A 21,282-nucleotide genomic window follows, 5' to 3' on the forward strand; every position below is an offset into this window, starting at 1 on the left:
GCATTGCTGGGGGGGGGCGTGGAGAGGTGTATCTGGCTGGGGGGGCATGGGGGGCTTCATCTGCTCAGGCGATGAGGAGGGAGGACCCCAGGCCTGGACCTTCCTGGCAGGCTCTTCCTACAGTCATGGCTTGTGGGTGGATAGATAGATAGATAGATAGCTAGATAGATAGATAGATAGATAGATAGATAGATAGATAGATAGACAGACAGACAGACAGACAGACAGACAGACAGACAGACAGATACTGTATAGATAATCCATCATCAGAGCAAAGTTGTTCTTTGTAGTCTTTACACCCACACTTCTTCTTTGGTGATTCCTCGTAGCTGAGTAAGTTTGTCTTTCATAAGCACGGTTTTAACAATGAATCCGTAAGTGACTGTGGAGGCCAATTCTGGATCCACACCTCCTTCCACAGTAGGGACTGGGTGGTGACCCCACAGGGCGCGGTAATCCAGTCAGGGGAAAAGGGAGGCAGACTATGTTTAGGGCACCTTTTCTAGCCCCTCCCCCTTTTCGGGGTGAGCAGAGTGGATCCTAAAAAGGGCTGCTCAGTCATGGATACAGCTGCCGAGTTCGTTCCTTGAGTCAGAACAACTGAATCTGTATCCCCCGCCCATGTGCCGGTTCATGACTAGGGGCTTCCAGATTTCACAGTCCTGCCCCCGTTACCATTTGCCGATCGCCATGGGACTTTTGGAGTTTGGGATGGGTTTTTGGAAGACGCCTGTGCATGAATTTGTTTTGTGTGTGTAGATCAGTGCACGCTGACCAACGCACAGTCTTTGCAGTAGGGCTCTGTTCCGATCCAGCAAATGAGGGCACACCCACCCACCCACCCCGCACTGAACTCCCAATTGTCCTTTGTGCTAATAAAGGAGTCCTTGCGTTCCACCAAACAAACTCCCATCTTTGCTGCCTGGGTTAATTGATGGGGAGGAAGGGCACCTGAGACTTTCATCATGGCGTAAATAATCCCTCCAGTTAAAAGCATCTCAGCCAGCAAAGTCTCCCTGGGAAGGACCCCCCCCCTCTCTCTCTCTCCTTGAGGAGCTGCTGGCAGCCTGAGAGCAGCAGGCGATGCCGGGGTACCTGTGCCAGGGTCTGGGGTTGGAATTGGGCAGGTGGCAGGCAGGGCGAGGAAGGGCTGCCCCTCATGGCTGGGCACCCCCCACCTTTGCTGCACAGAGGCAGGTGGTGGTGGGGAGGAAGCCCCCTGCCCCTCAGGAAGGAAGCCCAGGGGCTACTCAGGGGCCTCTGTGGCTCTGCCCCTCCCACAGCAGCCACCCACCACCCTCCTGCCCGCCTCTGGATTGGCTGGCCCCTCGCAGCCAGCTCCCCCCTGGAGGGGACAGACCCATATAATGGGCCTCCCGTGGCTCAGCACAGAGTGTTCCTGCCTCCCCCAGAGCTCCTGAGACTGGATCCCAGCACCGTCCCAAGCGCCAGACACCCAGGATCATGCGGGCACAGCACAGGTGGGTGCCAACTTTGCTTGGGTGCAGAAAGGGGGCCCCGTGGGTGGGCTGGGTCCATGCACCTGTTTGCCCCAGGTGAATCCAGGTCTAGATCCCTGCCCAGGTGTGGGGCATCCCTGCAGAACAGGCCTTCCCTCGTCTCTTCTCCTCAGTTTTCCTCCCGTTATATCTGCTGCCAGGAAGCCTGGCTCAGTGCCTGGGGTGGAGGCCTGTCGGCCAGAAAGCTGACCAACTGGGGACCCCACTGGGCACCAGGTGTCTGGAGTCAGTCACCTGCTGAAGGATGGCCTTGTAGCAGAGTCGGTCCATGTGCATCGGGGGCTGGGCACCTGCTGAGTTGCCCCCAGAACCGGAGGAGGCGTAGGAGGTGGCACCCAGAGGAGGGGGGAGCCAGGGTCCCCAGAGTCCCCCCTCCAGTGCTGTGCTCTTGCCCTGGCCTGTGGTTCAGCCGTGGAGCTTTTGTTTGGACTCAGAGGTCCCAGACGCAGTTCCCCATGGCATCTCCTGGTGGGCCTGATAAAAGACTCCTTTTCTTCCTAGAACCCTGGGGAGCTGCTTCTGTCGCTCAGTATCCACTGCACTTTTTAATTATTTCCTCCTGCAAATGTTGACCAAAATGCAATATTTAACAGTCACTATGCTTTATAATCTACTTTGAATTGACAAATTCAAAAATATGTTTTATCCGCAAAGATGTAAACCCCAAAGCACTGTTCAGCTGAATATTTATTTATTCATTTAATTTCCTTTATGAATTGCTTCTCGTAAAGCTTCCCAAAGTGATTTCACAATGAAAACATATGTATATACCGACTGGCCTATCCACACCTCCCCTTGTTCTGCTGCTTCCCTCACCCTCCTGGAAAAAACCCTGCTCTTTAGTGCTCAATCGGAGCTAACAGGAATTTGGGTTTTCCCCAGATTGCCATTTGTTCTGACGCATCACTAAAGAGCGGGTTTTCCCTTGGAAGGCAGAGGGGCAAAGGGAAAACTCAAGCAGGAAACTGCCAGGACTCTCCTGTGTATGACAGCTATGTACATTTTACAATTTGTTATGTGCTGTAAGCCGCCCAGAATGGCTGGGGAAACCAGATGGGTGGGGTATATATAATAAAATCATCAAGGAATCAGCAGGGTCTCACTTCCACAGCTTCTCCTCTGCAGTGAGCAGGGTCTCTCCAGCAACTCCTCTCCACTGCCATGTGGCTGTTCTGCAGGAGATTTTCTGAGGGGATGGTGCCCCATCATAGCTGGGCAGGAGAGGAGGAGACGGCTGCCTTTTGGAGGGGGGCGGTCTCCCACCTCAGGCAGCCCCAGAATGGTTCTGGCAATTCCTGGGCTTCTAAAAAACAACGCAAGACTTGCTGGCAACACAGATTTGGAGGACCCTAAGTCAGAGTGAGAGTCAGGTCTCACTCCCAATATCCGTGTTGAGTTCCAAGAGGCAGTCTAACAGTGTTTCCCAACCTTTTTTGGGCAAAGGCACACTTGTTTCATGAAAAAAATCTCGAGGCACACCACCATGCCAGATGGGGAAAGGTCACTTTTTACTTATGTAAAAAAATAAATAAAAAAATAGTAACAGCATAGAAGGTAATGGTTAGGCTAGCATCCCTCTTCCAAATATGCTAGGTTTTTATTTGCAGGGACTGTTCTACATGGGAAAGCATTCAGCACTGTCATTCTCCCATCTGCCATCTGAATTGGTACTATTCTGGGTCAACTTACTCTGCTGCATGTGTAGATGAAAATGGCACCAAGTGTGGGGGAGGGGGCAGAACAGGTTTCAGATACAGGATATTAAGCATACACGTACTTCAGATTGAACTGGTTGCTTGCTTTGCAAGTTTTCATTTCCCAAATGACTGCCTTGGCAAGTGCAATACCTACCAGGCTCAACGGCGGTCTCGCGCTGCCGCTTCCCGTGCTCTCAAGGACCCGGGAGGAGGAAGGCGTGAAGGGAATCCCGAAGGCAGCCGAAGCGAGCGGCGATGGGATGTGGGAGGGAGCTCGCTCGCCGCCCCGCGTGTGCCTATGTGGGGCACATTACAGCCCCGTGACGTCAGCGCCACGCAGGCAGCCAGGCAGGCAGACAGCGAGAGCCCCGCGCTGGGCGGCCTCTCCTCGCCGTCGCCGCCCCGCCTCTCGCCGCCCGACTCGCCCACCTCCCTCCCACGGCACACCAGGCAACGTCTCGCGGCACACTAGTGTGCCGCGGAACACCGGTTGGGAAACACTGGTCTAGAAGATAAAGTTGAATGGGAGTGCCACTGAGCATGTACAGAATGCCCCCCCCACTTCTGGGATCAGGGGTGTGACTTCCCAGCAGGCCCCTCTCTGCTGCTGAAGAACCTGATGAACTTTTAAAACGATATTATTTCTGATTTAAGTGCTTAAAGCTCTTCCCATACCTTTGCACAACCAGCCATCCTTACAACAAAGCCACGAGGCAGAGCCAAGGACTTCACGGCTGAGCTGAGATTTCTGCCGTGGCTCAAAGCTCAGACTCTTAACCACTGTTATGTTAATGCTCCAGCCCTTTCTCCACTCTCAACCCCCTCTTCCTTTCCACCCCACAGGTTCCTCTTGCTCACGGCAGCTGCGGTTCTGCTCCTGGCCATTGTGGTGGCAGATGGTGAGTTGCAGGCGGCACTTGGGGGGTGGAGGGCCGGGGGGCCTGAAGTTGGGGGTGTGGGACCCCCATAAAGGAAAAAGGAAGAGGCACTTGTAGCTGGCCAGCATCCTGCAAAACAGAGAAGCAGCTTGCACCCCAAATACACAACCTCCGAGCGGTGAGAGACTCTAGAGATTCCCAGCACTTTCCCACTGTTCAGGTTCCTTGGGAAGAAGGTGGGCGGTTTAGAATACAGGGGTTTCAAAAAGACATATCTGCAATGAGCATAGGCTGGAGGGGCTCATAGCATGAACCCCACAACAGATCCTGCTGCTATATTAGTCGTAGCAGCCAGGAGAGGGGAGGGTGGCAAACCCCCCCCCCCAATTAGCCTGGAGGGCCCCCTCACTTAGTGGAAGCTCTTGCATCCCAGCTCACGCTTTTGTGATGCTGATGAGGACACTTAAGCAGCCAGCTACGGCCAGGGGTAGGCAAACTATGGCCCAGGGCCCGGATCCGGCGCAATCGCCTTCTCAGTCTGGCCCACAGACAGTCTGGCAATCAGCGTCTTTTTGCACAAGTAGAATGTGTCCTTTTATTTAAAATGCATCTCTGGGTTAGTTGTGGGGCATAAGGAATTCGTTTATTTTTTCTTCTTCGAAATATAGTCCGGCCCCCCACAAGGTCTGAGGGACAGTGGACCGGCCCCCTGCTGAAAAAGTTTGCTGACCCCTGCTCTTACAAAGAGGCTGGACCAAGTAGTTCAGGAACCTCCTCTGTACAATCCAAACCCTTGCTGGTTACAGGACCCCGAGAAATGGAGGGGACTTGGGGCATCATGCAGACTGACCCTCACAACCCATGACCCGCTTCTCTCTCCCTCTTTGCAGAGCCCCTGAGCTCCCCAAGTCCCACGTCCCCCGCAGGCAGCCAGACAACAGGTACGTCTAAGGGGGCTTGGCTTTTGAGGGGCAAAGTCCTTCCCCTTTGCAGGCAGAGCAGCTGCTCCACTTGCCAGGGCCGGAACCAAGTGCTGCTGTGATCAGCTCAGCTCCTAGAGCGAAGGACTGGGTCCCAGGGATTCACTTTCTTGCTCCAGAATCCCCTGCGGTGAAGCGGGAGAGGGCTCCAGAAAGCAGACTTCCCACAGTCCTCCAGCTCCAGGTGTTTGGGACTACAACTCCCATCAGCCTGAGTCAGGCGCCATGCTGTCTGCTGGAAGCTGTAGTTCCAAACATCTGGAGGGAGCCTGAATCTGTTTGGGGCTCTGGGTGGCTGAGGGGGAAATGCCCAAAGGGGCTTCATCGCACGGGACCCCCGACCCCCTTCAGCTTCTCTCTCTCCCCCCGTCTCTTTCAGAGCCCATGGCAAACTCAGAGACCATCATCTCTGGCAAATCAGAGGCCTCGGGAGAAAGTAAGTGGAATCTTGGAGGCCAGAGATGGCAAAAGAGGAGGATCAGAGAATCAGAGAAGTCCAGCCCCTAATAATAATAATAATAATAATAATAATAATAATAATACCGTATTTTTCGCTCTATAACACGCACCCGACCATAACACTCACGTAGTTTTTAGAGGAGGAAAACAAGAAAAAAAATATTCTAAATGAAACAGTGGATGTATGATTTTTGTGATTCATGCTGTGGCCACACACATGTGATCTGACAGTGAGTTTGGAGTAGCCCAATGCAAAAATCCTGAGGATCCATGTGGATCCATGCTTTGTAACCACGTTTTAAGTGGGGAGGGAAGGAAAAGCACTCAAGGGACAAGGAGCACGTGTGGGGTGTGTGGAGAAGGATGCTGCTAATAATGCAGAAGAGGGGTATAAGGGGAGAAGGAACACGCGTGGGGTGGGTGGAGAAGGATGCTGCTAATAATGCAGAAGAGGGGTATAAGGGGAGAAGGAACACGCGTGGGGTGGGTGGAGAAGGATGCTGCTAATAATGCAGAAGAGGGGTATAAGGGGAGAAGGAGCACGCGTGGGGTGGGTGGAGAAGGATGCTGCTAATAATGAAGAAGAGGGGTATAAGGGGAGACGGCTCCTCTCCTCTCCCACTTTGCTCCTTTAAAGCGAGCAGGCTCTGCTTTTCTCCCTCCTCCCCACTCATCCCCGGCAGCGGCTCTTCTCCCGCTTTGCTGTTTCAAAGCGAGCCACAGAGGAGGGAAGGAAGGGGAACCGTGGATCCTCTGCTCACGACTGCAGCAGATCCCCCCCGCCACCCATAGGCATTCCCTCCATAACACGCACAGACATTTCCCCTTACTTTCTAGGAGGAAAAAAGTGAGTGTTATGGTGCAAAAAATACGGTAATTTATTTTTATCCTGCCCATCCAGCAGGAATCACAGCTAAAGAATCTCTGAGATGGCTCAAGCCAGGGGGAGATGGCTGTGGCGCCTCAGGTGCGAGAGCAACGCCCTCCGCTCATGCCCAGGGACACTCTCGCCCTTGCTGCTGCTTCACAACATCCAGCTAGAGAAGAGCTCTAGCAGTCCAAGGGTGGCCACAAACTGCTGCCTGCATGAGTTGCATGCTGCTGCTCCTCCCCCCCTTACACCTCCTTGGCCATGCAGAGGCTCAGCCCCTGAGCTGGGTCCACGTTCGGCAATGAGCTGTTCAAGCTTGGGACTCGCTTTGGCTCCTGACCGACAGCCCACAGAGAGATGGAGGCCTTGGCTGGAATGTCATCCAATGTCTAGAGGCTAAAGGGTTGTGGGGAGGCAGAAGGTGGAGTGGGGTTCAGCCTCTCTGCCCTGCATCATTTGAACACCTGTCTCCATGTCCACAGGTGAGATTGGAACTCCTGCAGATCCCATGACCACAGGTAGGCATGACCCAGCAAGCTCCTGGCCCCCTTGGTGCCCCTTGGCCTCATGAGCCCTCCAACTGGCCCCCTCTCTGTTGGAGGACACAGCTGTGTATTCTGGGACCCCTGAATGGACTGGCTGCCCCCAGGCGAGGTGGAGGGTGTGCTGCCCCCATTGCCAGCCCACGACTCGAAGGTCTGACCCAGCTGCCAGTCAAGGCAGCTTCCCAGCAGTCAAGGGGTGGGAAGCACCTTGTCCTTTGGACCTCAGGTGGCAAAATGCCTTGGGCTGGGCTGGCACCATCCCTGCTCACTTTGAGGGCCGCCTGCCCCACAGTATGACCCCCTCGTACCCAGAGGCGATGCCCCTGTTTGCTGATTCCTCTCTCACTCCATCCCTGGACAGAGGTGGCCCCCGTGAGCTTTGCAGGGGCCGATCGCGCCCACACAGATGAGGTCAACGGGGACATGATGCTCAACAGTGATGCCTCCAACCTCGGATCCTTCAGCTTGGACCCGCTGCCCGGAGACGCTCAGAGTGGTACGTCTGCCAGTCTGGCTGCCCTTGCCTTCTCATGGGCCCTTAGAATCTTAGGGACCCTGTGGGTCATCTAGTCCAACCCCCTGCAATGCAGGAACCTCATCTAAAGCATCCAGGTGGCCCCTGGTTAAGAACCTCCAAGGAAGGAGAGTCCATCACCTCCTGAGGGAGACCCTTCCACTGTCTAGCAACCCCTCCTGTCAACTCCCCTATTCCCTTCTTATGGGGGCTCCCACCTCAGCTGCCCTGACCTACAAGCCAGCCCTCCCCCAGGCCTGGCTGTGACTCCACAGAAGCCCTGCCAGGGCCTCTTCTGATCCTCTCAAGGTTCGGGTCCAGGGGTGCCAACTTGAATAAAATATGGGGCGTCCTGCTAAGCCCCGCCCCTCGATCACATGATACGGTCGCACGCACAACAATTGAATGGCAATGCCCATCAAATGGGCGGGGGGCTCTTAGGAGATGGCTTCTATGTTCGGGTCAGTTCGCAAAACCCCAGTGTCACCTGGTCATACTGGCAGGAGCTGATGGGAGATGTAGTCCATCTGGAGGGCACCTTCTTGGGGACGGAGAAGAGCTGCTGGCTCCTTGGAGACCTTTGAAAACCCCCTTGGGAGGGCAGTGGAAGGTCCTTGAGACCCGTCGCTGCCCAGGCCACCTCTGAGCCCCATGTGCCCATCTGTGGGATATGGAAGGGACCTCTGTCTCTCTCTGGTTTCTCTAGGTCCTGCCATGGATGTTCCTGCTCATTCCCATGAGTCCCAAGAAAGTAAGTTCTTCCTGGGTTGGGAGTCACATCAGGGGTCTTGGAAAATGGGCGACTCCACAGAGGGTCTCTTGCACTTGATGCGAAGTCTCTGTGTGGGGAGAACCCCTCCAGAGAGAGGGCTGTGCAAGGCTGTCCTGGGGGAGGCAAGCAGCGTGGGAGACTTAGGGGAGACCCGTCTGGGGCAAGGCTTGGCTCAATGGCTGCTCCTCATGGTGCTTCTGCCTCTGAACAGCAACTGCTGGGAATCACAAGGGGGGGGGAATGGCTCTTGGGCACAAATCCTGCTTTTGGGTTTCCCTTAATGGGCATCTAGTTGGATGCTGGACTGGGTGGGGTCCCTTGGGCCCAATCCTGCAGGCTCCTCTTCCCTTTATTCTAGCTGTAACTGGAATGTTTTCCTCTGCAGGCTTGGACCATGAAGTGGATTCAGAGGAGACCCTCGCCTCCCAAGATAAGTGTCCCACGAAGGGCCACAGCACTGGTTGGCCCCTGGGAGAACAGGCTGCTGGCCTGATTCTGAGGTTCATTTCACCTTGAGTTAGATGGATGCCTCTCCAATGCTCTCATCTACTGGGGCCCCATTCCTGGTTTTTCATGCTGACCCCTGAAATGTCCCCACTTTTGACTCCTGAAGGCATTGCAGTTGGGTCCGGTTCCTGCTCAAGGCCGCTGTGGCCTCTACTGTGAAATGCGCTTCTGACCCCTAAAATCAGGGGTGGGGTGTTCCAGATGTTGCCAGGCTCCAGCTTGCACCAGCCCCAGTCAGGGAGTGAGGACGCTGCCGTCCCACAACATTTGCAGGGTCACCTATTTGCCGCATGTCCTTGTGTCCCTCGAGTGTCAGGGAGCAGAGCTGGTTCAGAACGTGCCGTTCCCAGGAACAAAGACCTCCTCCCTGGCACCATGGAGCCCTGAGAAGTGGGCATGCCATCGTGTCTGGAGGGAAACCCTGAGGCACTCCAGGCCCACCCCCTGCCCTACACGGAGGGAGCATGTGGGGCAGGTTGTGCCCGTGGGGCACCCAACCAGATTTGCTTGCAGGAACCTTGCAAAGGAGGTGATACGACCCCCTTTCCTTATTAAGCATTCGCTCCCGTCGGATTGTTGGGAGGTTGCACAGCAAGGAGTGTTTCCGGGTTGCGGCAGAGACCACAGCTCAGAGACAGGGAAGCTGCCTTTAGATAAAAGCACACATTCTACTCATGTAAAAACACGCTGATTCCTGGACCATCTGCAGGAAGGCAATTGGGCCGGATCCAGCCCCTGGGCCTTAGTTTGCCTGCCCATGCTCTAGATGGAGCAGGGCTCTGACCTGGTACAAGGGAGCGCCCTATGTGCCATCCAAATCTCCCTTCCTCCACCACCATGAATTTTATTGCGTTTCCTGGTGCATTTTGTCCTATCAAAGTGTTTTAATTTTTAAAGTAGATTTGTTGTGCCAGAACACTTCAGGCATGAGCCTCGATTCCCTGTGTTCCTGCAACACAGTGGCAGCCTGGTGGGGGCCGCACTCAGCCTTCCCAAGCAGCAGCCCCAGGCCTCCTTGCAAGACCCTTTCAAAGGAGGCTTGTCCCAGGAGGGTCCTTCAACTGCCACCCCCCTCCAAACACCACCAAGGACCATCCTTGGTCCAACAAGTCCAGCACTGACTGCTTGGCAAACTCTGCTCAGGAATCACAGACTCAGAGTTGGAAGGGAATGCATGCAGGAGACCCATGGCTCACTTGCGATGAATCCAGAGAGACTTGTGGGGGTCTGTGGGGCTGGCCGGTTGGCCTGAGGTGCCGGCCAGGGAGATGAGGTGAGCGGCTTCTTCTCTTTTCTTCTCCACAGGCATGTGAGGAGCGCTGCTGCCTCCTCCTCCTCCCCCCCTTGCTGAAGGCCCTGAGATGCCCCAGTGGACAGCCCTCGCCCGCCTGCTCCTGCGCTGCTGCCAACTGAGCCTTTGCTTCCTCCTGCAGACTCCCCTCTCTCCACCCCCTTGTGCTTTTCACGCCACCTTTCCTGCCGCGGCTGGCCACAGGATACGCTTGGGGGTGCCACCCCCGGTCCGCACTGAGCCCCCCCAGCCGCCTCCTCCTCTTCTCCAGCCATGCCCACCGGCCTGCGCTGCTCCTCGGACGCAGAGGCTCAAGGACTGGGGCTTTTTCTAGAGCCTTGGAGTTGAAAGGGACCCCAGGGCCATGCAGCCTGACTCTTGTGCTCAAACGCAGGAACCTGCCCACTGCCCCAGGCGTGCCAGGCTGCAAGGGGCACAAGCCAAAGCTCCAGTCAGAGAGCCAAGCCACACGCTGCCTGCCTGCACACAGGAACCCAAATGAAGGTGTCCTAGAGGAAAAGGCCTCTCCCTGCCCGCTGCCAAGCCTGGCCATTAGCAGAGCAAAACCTGGGACGGCAGCTTTGACCCGCTGCTCTCTGGTGTCCTGCTTCCAGCTGCAGGAGCCTCCTCCCCAGGCTTCGCTTCCGGATCCTAGGCAGCTAGTCCCAGCCGCCTGTTGGGTCTCAGGGTACCCCAGGTCCCTCTCACCCCAGCCTTCGGGAGTCCTGGTTCCCTTCTTGGCCAGCCCAAGCAAGTTTCTAGCCAGAGCTTTCTGTGGCCTTTGGGCCACTGGTGGGGTGTGAGAACGTGTCCCAGCATGGAAGGTGAGGCCCCAAGAAGCGGAGGAAGAACAAAGCAGAGTCCGGTTGTCTGAGAGCTTGGAGTAGCTCGCAGAACAGAGGGGTTTCCTGCTGTGTCTGCACAAGGACCCATAACTGACCAGCAATGAGCTAGGCAGTCCGGGGGTCACTGGTACGTCATTTGCTGTGCAAGCAGAAGCAGAAGCTCCCAGATTCAACTGCCGATAGCCTCTCTAGGAAGGGCTGAGATTCCCTCTCTGATATCCAGGAGAGCTGCTGCCAGCCTGTGCAGGAAATACTGAGCTAGGTGGAGCAACAGTCTGGCAGAAAACAGCTTCCTAGATTGCAGGGTGGGAGGCTGGCTGGATGACAGCAGAGCCAGTCTGATCCGTGCCCCAGAATTTTTTTTTTGGGGGGGGGAGGCGGAGCACTTAGGACTAGACCAGGTGTTTGGGGCTACAACTCCCATCAGCCCCTGCCAGGCAGGAGAGGTAGCCCAAAACCTCTGGTGGGCACCTGTTTCTGCCATCAGCTCCACCCCCTCCCCCAGCTGGATTGTGACCAGGCCTGCTGCAGGACGGAGGAGCCCCGTCCCAATTCTGAGGCTTGGATTTCTGAGGGCAGTGCACACCCTGAGGCAGCGCCTGGGGGCTGGCCAGGAGTCAGGCTGCTGTGTGTGTTTGGTTTGGGGAGGGGGCTGCTGTTCCCAAGGGGTCATGTGGCTAGCCAGCGCCTCGCCAGCCTTTTCCCTGTGGCCCTGGGGGTTGGGGTGCCTTTTCTGTTGCTGTCCTGACCCGCTCTTGCCCTCCTGTGTCCTGCTAACGCACGCAGGTGTGGGCCTGCCTCCTTGTTCAATAAAGACAAGCAAACCACGTTCAGAGTTGGTGTCCCAGCACAGAAGGGGTGGCGCTGGCCCTTGAGCCTTGTTCCAACTGGGGCCTGAGAACGCCGGGAGGGAGGCAGGGAGGGAGAAGACAGAGGTGGAATTTCAGAAAGAGCCATATGACAATGGAACAGACTCCTTGGGAACGTGGGGTGTCAGGGATTACAGTCATACCTCCGGTTGAATGTGCTTTGGGTTGAGCGCGTTCGAGTTGCGCTCCGCAGCAACACGGAAGTTACTTCTGGGTTTCGCCGCTCACACATGCGCAGACACTCAAAATGACGTCACGTGCATGCACGGAAGCGGCAAAACGTGACCCATGCACATGTGCCGTCACGTCTTACGTTGCATTCAGGATGCGAACGGGGAGTGGGGGGGTGCCCTTTTCAACTTTACAATTCCATAATTCTAAAGGCTTGAAAAGGCTAACCAAAACCACATCCCACCCCGAAAGGTCAAGCTCGGCATATTTTTGCCCAGTTCAGTGTAGCAGGGCTGGAGCTGTCAAGAGTTCAGCAGTTCACCAAGCGGAATTTGTGACTGACCAGGAGACTTGCAGCCAATTTTAAGGCTAGCTGTCTGTTGCCAGCTCTTCTCCCTAACCCACACAGCCCCTCTTGACCAGAAGCCCTATGACTCCGTGTGTGTTCCACATGCCACCCCCTCCGCTGACACGTTCCCCTAAAGGTCTTGGACCAGTGGCCTGATCCTCCCTTGCCAAATGAGAAAACGGGGATTGTTACATGGAGACCATTACAAGGGAGGAGGTCCAGAGTCGGAAAAGCATAAAAAGCATTTGGAGCGTGAAAAGCTTCCTAGCTGGGAAATCCAGGGCTGAAGGCAGAGGTCCCTGGCGCCCCACAAGGGCCCCTCTGCAAGCCCAGGGAGCTGTGGGGCAATTGTACTGGGCTGACGGACGCCCCAGGCTTGGCTGGAGCCTCACAGCCCCCCACCTTAGTTTTTGTAAGGAGGGGGCCAGTCTGCAAGGCCCTTCTGCTCCCTGCTTGGAGGGCCCAAATTCTCCACCTCCTCTGGACAGGAGAGTCTGAGAAGATCAGCAGGAAGAGGCCCCTGCCTTGCTTTTCTTTCGAAGGCTGCAAGCAGCTCATTTTCCTGCTGCAACCAAGAGTCTTGCCTGGGGTGGGTGGGTGGGAGGCAACCCACTGGCTTCTCTGTAGGATCCCCCCCCCCGGCGTCTTGGGCAAGGCAGGCCACAGTTCACTGATCCTGATCCGCAAACTCAGCGCTCTGGTCTCCCCCCCCCCCCCGTCAGCTGGTTCCAGCTGCTAAATGGAGCTTGGCAGGATTTGCTGGCTGGCCAGCTGGAAGGCTCAGTACCACTTGAGAGACCTGAGAGCAGAGGAGGAAGTGTCCAGCTGATGAAGGAGTGAACCTGACAGACAAAAGGCCACGGGGGGGGGGGCAAGGAAGACAGACACCACGGGCACCCTGCTCTATCTAGACCTTTGCAGAGACAGGATATTGTGAGGGCGGGGGCAGAAAAGGACCCGTAGTCTGTCAGAAGGTGGGTGGGGCCCTTCTCCCCACTCTTCCGCTTCCAGTGTGAGTGGGAGGAATATTCCTTGAGCAGCAACTGGGATCCGCTTCCCAGTATTGGCTGGCAGGGAAATAAAAGTGTGCAGCGCCTAGAAAGTGATGGGCCACTTCACGTATAGATATAGATATATTTGAATATGTATATATAGGTATTTATATAGCAGGAGAGAGGAAGGCTAAGGGGGAGGAGGGGGCTTCTTCTCTCATGTAAAAATCCAAAATACAATTTTCTTCTAGTAACAATCAAAATGCAAATGTACAAATTCTTTACTGCTAAGCCAAGGGAAACAAGCCCCATGGGGGAGGGGGGCATGGGGTGAGGCAGCCTCCTCCCTCCCGCCCAGGCGCCCTGTAACATTCGGGGACACACGCAACAGCAGACGTGACAAAGGGACCCAGCCCTTGAGCCCCGGGTGCGAGAGGCGCTCTCACTTCTCTCGAAATGCCAACAAGTCCATCCCGACGGGAGGGGGAATTCTCCGCCTCCTTTTCTCCTTCCCCTCCCCAGTGAGAGCGACCCCCTCCTCGCTCGCTTGCTCTCCTTCCTCTCCGCCTAGAGGGCAGGGCAAGGGGTCGGCGCTTAGCGTCCAGGCCTAGGGCGCCTGGCACCCGAAACAGACGGTGGCAGCAGCCAAGGAACACACACACGTCTTCTGCCAATGGGCTTCCCCCCTGGCCCACCCCCCAAGCCACAGTGCCCCCCCAGAGCCGCCGCCCGGAGGGGTGGGCACCCGAAGCACAGACACAAACACACCCTCGCAGCCTGGCCAAAGGGGAGAGCAGGGGGCTCGGTCCGCAACGTCACTGGAGCAAAGCAAGGGGGCGGCTGGCCCTTCCTGAAGTCCGGCCTTCTTCCACACTGGCCCAGGGCCCGGCTTTAGGAGACGGAGGGGTCCTTGGGCTTGGGCGTCTCCGCCCCCGAGAGGAGGGCGATGGTGGGGTCCTCCAAGTACTCGTCCTCCGTGAAGCAGGGTCCTTCGTCCAGCTCAAAGAAGATGGGCATTTCCGTGTTGGCCATGTCCATGGAGCTCGAGTCAACCAGGAAGAGGGGCTGCGCTGTGTAGTGGACCAGCTGCTTGCCTACGGGAATGGCAGAGACACCATCAGAAAGGGGGTGGGGGGCAAGGCTGCAGGGCCAGGGGGCAGGTAGAAGGACTGTATTGCAAGGGGGTGGGCCAGATGACCCTTGGGGTCCCCCCAAGCCTAAAATTCTAGGATTCTGAGGCCGTGGGAAGGAGGACCCTCATGACTGTCCCCAGAGCAAGGCAGACCCCCACTGCGGCAGCGTGACTTGGAGGGAGAGGAGGCGGGTCGAACAGACGACAGAAACACGCCCCCCCCCCCGCATGCCTCAGTTTCCCCCTGCGTGGGCCAGGATGGCTCGTTCAGCTGTGAGGATGTCCATTTTCCTGCCTGGCTGTGGGGAAAAGGTCGATGCAGAGAAGCAGTGTGTGGAATTGGCAGGCGGGTGGGGGCAGGGAGAGGAGAGGAGCAGCCGTGATGCCCACCTGTGTCTGCTGCAGAGTCTTCCACCTCCGCCGGCTTCTGCTGCTCCTGGCAGGAGAGGAGGTCTTGGATCTGCAAAGGGAGAGGAGGTGCTGCTGAGCCAAAGCCTGCGAGGCCCAGAGAGCAAGGAGGCGGCTTTGGTGTGCGTATCTCACGGGAGTCAAGCCCCAGCCGTGCTCCCCGCTCCCAGCCATCCCCACGCACAGGAGAGCCCCTAGCTGGCTGGCACTACGTGGGTCTACCACCTCCCTGACTCCAGAGTACAATCCAGCAGGAAGTTCTCCTGCACAGGCCCCACTGAAATAAACAAGAGCTGCAGAAGAGCTCTGGCCTAAGAGCTCCCCTTCACTTCAATGGAGCTGGTGCAGGAGAGCTTCCTGGGGAACTGCACCCTCCAGGATCAGATCTGGGCCAGTCTTCTGCAGCCTCCAGGCTGTGCCTTGGTGGGTGGCGGTGAAGGAACGCAGGAAGGGCTTTAGAGGGATGTGTTGGGAGTTAGGCAGCCTCAGCCTCAGCCTCATCTTCCCATCATCACATCCAGAGAGCAACTCTGGGGAGTCTGCTCAGCTGATGGCGGGGCTGATCAGAAGGCTGCTGCGCTGAGAAAGGCCCACTCAGCACCTCATTAGCAGTGCCTGAGAAGAGGTGCTGATGGGATGACATCACCCGGCGGGGTTCTCCGAGGAGGCAGGGCGGGTGGAGAGCACTTTCAGACTCGCCATGTGGGGCTGGCCTACAAATGAGGAAAGGGGAGGTCCTTGACGGATAACTCCCTCAGCAAACTCACACTGGCCAAGCTGCTGTCCAGATCTGGCAAGTTCAAATCTGTCGCTGAAGGACTGAAGAGCTGTTGGCGAGAGAGAGAGAGAGAGGGAGGGAGGGAGGGGGGAAAGCAGACATTAATGTTAGCAGAATGAGGCACAACCCCCCCCTCCCGCAAGCTGCCCCTCCCGCTAGGCGTAAGGACTCCCGAGCGGAAGACTCACGTCCAGCAAGGCGCTGGTGTCCACGCTGAAGCCGTGGGTGCTCAGCATGGTCTGAAGGTTATCCAAGCTGGAGTCGATGGTGTCCAAGTGCTCGTTCAGCTCGTTCCTGGGGACACGAGAGAAGAGAGAGGTGGCAGTGAGGGCCAGGGTGGCTGCCTGCTTCCTCCAGGACCAGAGGCCCGTGTCCCTGAACTGCCAGCGGCTGGGGAACAGCAGGAAGGAGGAGAGGGCTGCCAGAGTTCCGCTCCTGCTCGAGGGGCTTCCCCACAAGAGGCACCTGGCTGGCCACAAGGTGAGGAGGGCTTCTTTGGGTTTCATCCAGCAGGGCTCTCCTCGTGGTTCCTCCTGGGCCAAGTGCATCTCCACCCCATCTTCCTGGCCCCCTTGTGCTCCCCTCGCCCACCAAGGGCTCCAGCTTGCTCTTTGGTCGAGGAGGAGGAAATGGCTTTGAGCCCGGCTGCCTCTCAGAAGCCTCCTTGCCCAAAACCTTAAGAGGAGCAAGACATCCCTTCCTGCCTGCTCTGGAATAGCTGTTGCACAGGCCTGCCATCACCCCCCCCCCCAACAGACCCAGTGGCTACAGCTACCAGTGTGTTGTCACAGCTAAAGTGGCCGGTTTCTTTAATGCTTATAAAAGCTGGGTCAGCATGAGTCAGCGGCCTGCGCTGGGTTGTATATATAGAGTGAGAAATGTTAGTTTGTTGTTGGGTTGGTTAGTGAAAGCTGGTAGTGGAGTTGGTCAGTCGCTTTTGCACAAAGACTTTTAAGAATAAAAGCAGAAAGCACTCTGCAAGGATATTCTTGTGGACTCTTTTATGCCAACAAGGGTCTGAGGACCAGGCTGAGGAGACAAAGGGAGGGCAGAACCCTTTCCTTTTTTTAAAAAAACAAACACTGACATGTGTAACCCTTCCGTTTTCTGCAAGCCTGCCTTGGTTCAGTTTACAGACCAGCAGGAAAAGCCTCACTGCTTAGACTCGGGGCTCTCAAGGGCCAGAGCCCTCCCCAAGCAGCAGAAGCAGCCTAAACCGGGTGCTGGTGAAGAGCCAATGGGGGCGCAAGGGCTGGGCCCAAGCCCCTGCTATGGAGCGGAAGGCGGGGGCCGCCCCAGAGTTGCCCAATCAGATTATAGGCGTGGACTGGGAAGGGCGGAGCCATTCAAAGACAAACGGGGAACCAGGGATGTGCATTTGGGGCAAACTCTCCAGCAGGAGTTGTGGCCGCTCAGTCCGAAGGCAAATCGCCTGAAGCAGACTTGACAGCTCAGGCAGGAGGCCAGTTCTGTACGTGTTTTAAGAGCCAGGAAACCTGCTGCCTGTCACAAAGATCTGGCCTTCGAGCAGAGCGCTGCGGCTGTTGCTGCCATTGCAGCACTAACGGTGTGAGGATACCCAGAGCTTGCAGGGTTAACAGCTCTAGGGAAGTGAAAACGTCTTCACTTTCTGTTTTGGCTGCGAGAGGAGAAGCATGTCTTCGCTTTCTCCTGGCTGTTGTTGTTTTGCTGCTGTACAATAAACGCTTCGTAGAATAGAAGAAGCAGTTGTACGAGAGTTTTTCTGCATGCCTGAGATTCCTTCCACACTGGCACAGCGCTGCGCAAGACACTCTGCTGCAGCCAGGAGAAGCAGGGAGACGCAGAGGAAGCAGGCTGGATGCCACAGCACTGCTGCTGTTCACAGAAGACGGACACTCAACAGAACAAGCAGGAGGTGCAGTTCTTAGGGGCGGGATCTGTGGACCCTGCCGCCTGAGACAGTCGCCTTGCCTTGCCTCATGGGTGGGCCGGCCCTGCAGCAGGGATTGGACCTGGGATCTTCTGGTGCTCCACCATGGAGATTACTTCAGCATACAAAGGTGCTTCAGGGTTTACCTTTCCCCATCCCCCCCCCCCGAGCCACAAGGGACAGGCGTTTCAAAATGTGGTTTTCAGCGTTGTGGGTTCAACTCCAGTTTGAACTGAGTGTGGCACCCGATCCCCAAAGTAAATGACCCTCCCAGCACAATGTGGAAGGAGGGCCGGGTGGCCTGGCAGAAGGGACACCTCCCCCCAGCACTCCCTGGTGGCGCAGTGCCTGGGGGGCAGCAAGCAATGTAAATGCTAACCCTTGCTGTGGTCTGTAGTGCAGTGAGGCAGAGGAAGGGCTGGGGAAAAGGCAGGTGACTTCGGACATCTGCGGAGGGCGAGCCAAACTGAAAGATACAAAGAGAAGAGGAACACTCGGATTCAGGAGCCCCAGAGAGTTCGGCACCTTCAGGGAGGAAACGGAGGTTACTTTCAAAAGGCAAGGAAGGGCAGGCAGCCGACCCCCTCCAGGAAGAGCAAGAGGGAGGCCCTGGGTGGGAATCAGCTCTGGGAAGAGAGCAAAGAGCAGCTGACCGGAGGGATCCCACATCGGGGCAGGCAGGGAGAGAAGGGAAGGTGGGATGCTGCCTGCACAAGGGAACCAGCAAGCGTATTCCTGTTCCTTGGGGCAGGTGCCTGATCCAAACTGCGCTTCTCTGGGGGACCGAGGGCCCAAACCTCCAAATCCCACCAGCAGAATCGGGTACTTGAAACTCACTGGCCTCAACCTGCTTGTTTTGCATCCAACAACTGACTTTCCCAAGACAGGAAGTGCATGTCCTCTGCACCCTGGTGGTAAGAACCTAAGAGGAACTCCGCTGGATCAGCCCAATAGCCCATCTAGTCCAGCATCCTATTCCCACAGTGGCCAACCAGGTGTCCCCATGGGAAGCCCACAAGCAGGACCCGGGTGCAAGAGACGCCCTCTCCCCTCCTGCGGTTTCCAGCAACAGGCAAGCAGCAGCCCTCTCAGCACTTCTGTGATCCACCATCTTCTCCTTGTTCCTGGGGAGCAAAAGTAGGTGCCTCCCCATCCCCCGGCAGACCACCTCTCCCTTCAGTTCCAGATCTCCAGGTTCCTTGGCAGGCCTCCACTGAAAGTGTGCAATCTGAGTGTGGACATGCTTGTCCTGTGGCATGGGCTGCTGACCCGCACCCCCGATCCAAAATGGTCAAAGGCCTGGAAACGATGCCTTATGAGGAACGGCTAAGGGAGCTGGGCATGTTTAGCCTGGAGAAGAGGAGGTTAAGGGGTGATATGATAGCCATGTTCAAATATATAAAAGGATGTCACATAGAGGAGGGAGAAAGGTTGTTTTCTGCTGCTCCAGAGAAGCGGACACGGAGCAATGGATCCAAACTACAAGAAAGAACTTCCTGACAGTAAGAGCTGTTTGACAGTGGAATTTGCTGCCAAGGAGTGTGGTGGAGTCTCCTTCTTTGGAGGTCTTTAAGCAGAGGCTTGACAACCATATGTCAGGAGTGCTCTGATGGTGTTTCCTGCTTGGCAGGGGGTTGGACTCGATGGCCCTTGTGGTCTCTTCCAACTCTAGGATTCTATGATCTCTGCCATGCAGCCCCTGGGAGTTCCTGCTTCCTCACACACAGGGCACTGAAGAATGCCCAGAGCACAGAGCAAGGAGGGCCATGGGCCTAGGAAGCCAGGATGCTCTGTCCGGAGCTGAAATCCAGTTGCAACTGTGGGAGGGGCACAGAGGCATGAGCACCCAGCACTATGAAGCCCCCATGTCCAGTAGGCTGGCAAGGCCCACACCCAACCCTTGCAGAGGAGGAGAAACAGCCCACACCTGTCTCCAGATATGCCACTGAGAATTGGGCATCCTCCGCTAGGACCCCTGTGCCTCTGTCCATGCTGCAGGACCACCCTCTTATCTGGCCCAGGGAGCCTCCTCCTGGGTTTTGGAGCCTTCCTTCCACACTACTGACAGCACCACCCCTCTAGCAGGCGATGAGGGAGGCCAGGAATCCACAGCCAGGCTGGACAGAGAGAGAGAGGAAGGGAATGCTGCCTCTTGCTCTCCTGGGCTTCCCTCACTGACCACCCACTGGCTCGTGGCTAGGCTATTGGGATGGGCTGGCTAGAAGTTTAAAACCAGCCTTAAGGTAGTCTGCTCCAAGACCTGGAGGGTCAAGACATCGACAGCTGGCTCTCCTGGCCCTGCAAACAGATTTCAGGATCCCTGGGCTGGAGGGGAATCCTGGCCTTTCCTCTTCTCGGGACAAAAGGAGACATGCAGAAGCCCGGCTCCCCCTGAGCCTCGGCTGCAGTGGAGGGCTTAAGAGGCCAAAATGAAACAGTGAGCCTGAAGGTTGGTGGTTCGAGCCCACCCAGGGACAAGTGGGGGGAAGGACTCTTGCACTGCCAGTGGTTGAACCCAATGACCCTTGCGTGTCCCTTCTAACTCTATACAGTTCTGTGACTCTATGGAAGAGCCTCATCCGCCCTCACGCCTAGAAGACTTGCAGGCCGGGGGGCAGACTAGCCTAGTGATCTTCTCCCTGGCATTTAGCTTTCTTCCACAGAGGAGCCCTCAGCTTCAGATCGAATGGCTTCCGTCCAGCTGCAGACTCACTGCCTCTGTCAGGATTGATGCGAGAGCATGAGAAGAGTCTGGCTGCTAAATCAGCCCAGTGACCCATCATGCCCCACAGTGGCCAGCCAGGCGCCCCAGAGGGAGGCAGGCAAGCAGGATTCGAGCCTGGGACAAAGTGGCTCAGCTCAGCGCGGCAGCAACTGGCAATCCAGGCTGCACTGTGCCTGAAGAATGGGCTGCAGCCACATTGGCGAGAGGCAGCGCTGGACCAGGACTTGGGAGACCAGGTTCACATCGCCACTTGGGCCAGTCACTGCCTCCTCTCAGCCCAGCCTCCCTTGCAGGGCTGTGGGGATAAAATGAGGAGGAGAACCTAGTGCACCACCTTGAACGCCTTGGGGGGAAAGGTGGGATATAAATGCTGTCAATAAAACCACCCCCTCCCTTCCGACAAAGAAGCAGGTTGGCAAAGAGAAGGGGGGGGAGGGATAAGGATGGGGATGGTGACAGCAGGACAGGGTTAGGGACCCACTGGGTTACCCAGCCCGTAACCCTCAGGTGGCAGCCAGGTGCTCCCTGCACCCCCCCCCACTTACTTGTCCAGGCAGGCGACGCTGAGGCACTTTTCGGGGGACTGGGCCTGTTCCGCGGCTGTGCTGCTGCCGCCACTGTCGGCCAGAGGGGCTGCGGCCATGACGCCCCTGGGCTTCTCATCCTGCAAGATGGAGTCGATGAAGGCGGAGGGAGAGAGGGGGCTCTCGGCGGCAGGAGTGCCGATGGGGCTGGTTTCTTCAATCAGAGGGCTGCGAGAGGGGCTGGGGGGCTCCTCTTTGATGCGGATCACGGGACTACTCCTAAGACAGAAGGGTGGAAAGAAAATAAGACGTGAGCCCTGGGCGGACAGCGGTATTCCTGCATGGTCACCAGCTGCCACCATTTGCTCTCTACAACAGTGGGTGCCAAACCTTTTCTGGCCCCCACCCCCTTGGTTCCATTAACTCATCCCCAGTGCCCCCTACCCTGTAAAAATTATTCAGAATAGCAGTTTGCACACTCCATTAAGGAAGATTAATAATACAATAAACTTAATTTATTAATGCAACAAAACTGATGAGCTT

At 56.5% G+C, this 21,282-nt stretch overlaps 2 protein-coding genes across 3 annotated transcripts in view; one reads left to right on the plus strand and one right to left on the minus strand.

Annotated features, from left to right (window-relative positions):
• The first annotated feature begins 1,407 nt into the window (after window positions 1-1,407).
• LOC309539585 (uncharacterized protein) lies at window positions 1,408-10,579 on the plus strand. Its single transcript, XM_082235972.1, has 9 exons — window positions 1,408-1,481; window positions 4,061-4,116; window positions 4,986-5,036; window positions 5,455-5,511; window positions 6,888-6,923; window positions 7,312-7,446; window positions 8,171-8,215; window positions 8,622-8,666; window positions 10,047-10,579. The coding sequence occupies exons 1-9, from the start codon at window positions 1,465-1,467 to the stop codon at window positions 10,154-10,156; spliced, it is 552 nt and encodes a 183-aa protein (XP_082092098.1). The 5' UTR covers window positions 1,408-1,464; the 3' UTR covers window positions 10,157-10,579.
• Window positions 10,580-13,388: 2,809 nt separating this feature from the next.
• The window catches only part of HSF1 (heat shock transcription factor 1), a 46,515-nt gene continuing 38,621 nt past the window's right edge, over window positions 13,389-21,282 (minus strand). The window contains exons 9-14 of one of the 2 annotated variants that reach the window (XM_082235709.1): window positions 20,761-21,018; window positions 17,870-17,956; window positions 15,767-15,872; window positions 15,568-15,627; window positions 14,783-14,852; window positions 13,389-14,354 (exon numbers count right to left, since the gene is read on the minus strand). In XM_082235709.1, the coding sequence (XP_082091835.1) occupies window positions 14,152-14,354; window positions 14,783-14,852; window positions 15,568-15,627; window positions 15,767-15,872; window positions 17,870-17,956; window positions 20,761-21,018 (784 nt within the window). In that variant the 3' untranslated portion in view covers window positions 13,389-14,151. The remainder of the gene's footprint in view (window positions 14,355-14,782; window positions 14,853-15,567; window positions 15,628-15,766; window positions 15,873-17,869; window positions 17,957-20,760; window positions 21,019-21,282) is intronic. The other variant, XM_082235710.1, reaches the window with a different exon arrangement.

The sequence above is a fragment of the Podarcis vaucheri genome (genome assembly GCF_965113315.1).
Source record: "Podarcis vaucheri genome assembly, chromosome: 8".
NCBI lineage: Eukaryota > Metazoa > Chordata > Lepidosauria > Squamata > Lacertidae > Podarcis > Podarcis vaucheri.

Coding starts and splice junctions, on each gene's coding strand:
- LOC309539585 (XM_082235972.1), top strand. Junction 4,117..4,985: donor GGCCATTGTGGTGGCAGATG/GTGAGTTGCAGG, acceptor CCCTCTTTGCAG/AGCCCCTGAGCTCCCCAAGT. Junction 8,667..10,046: donor GGAGACCCTCGCCTCCCAAG/ATAAGTGTCCCA, acceptor TTTCTTCTCCAC/AGGCATGTGAGGAGCGCTGC.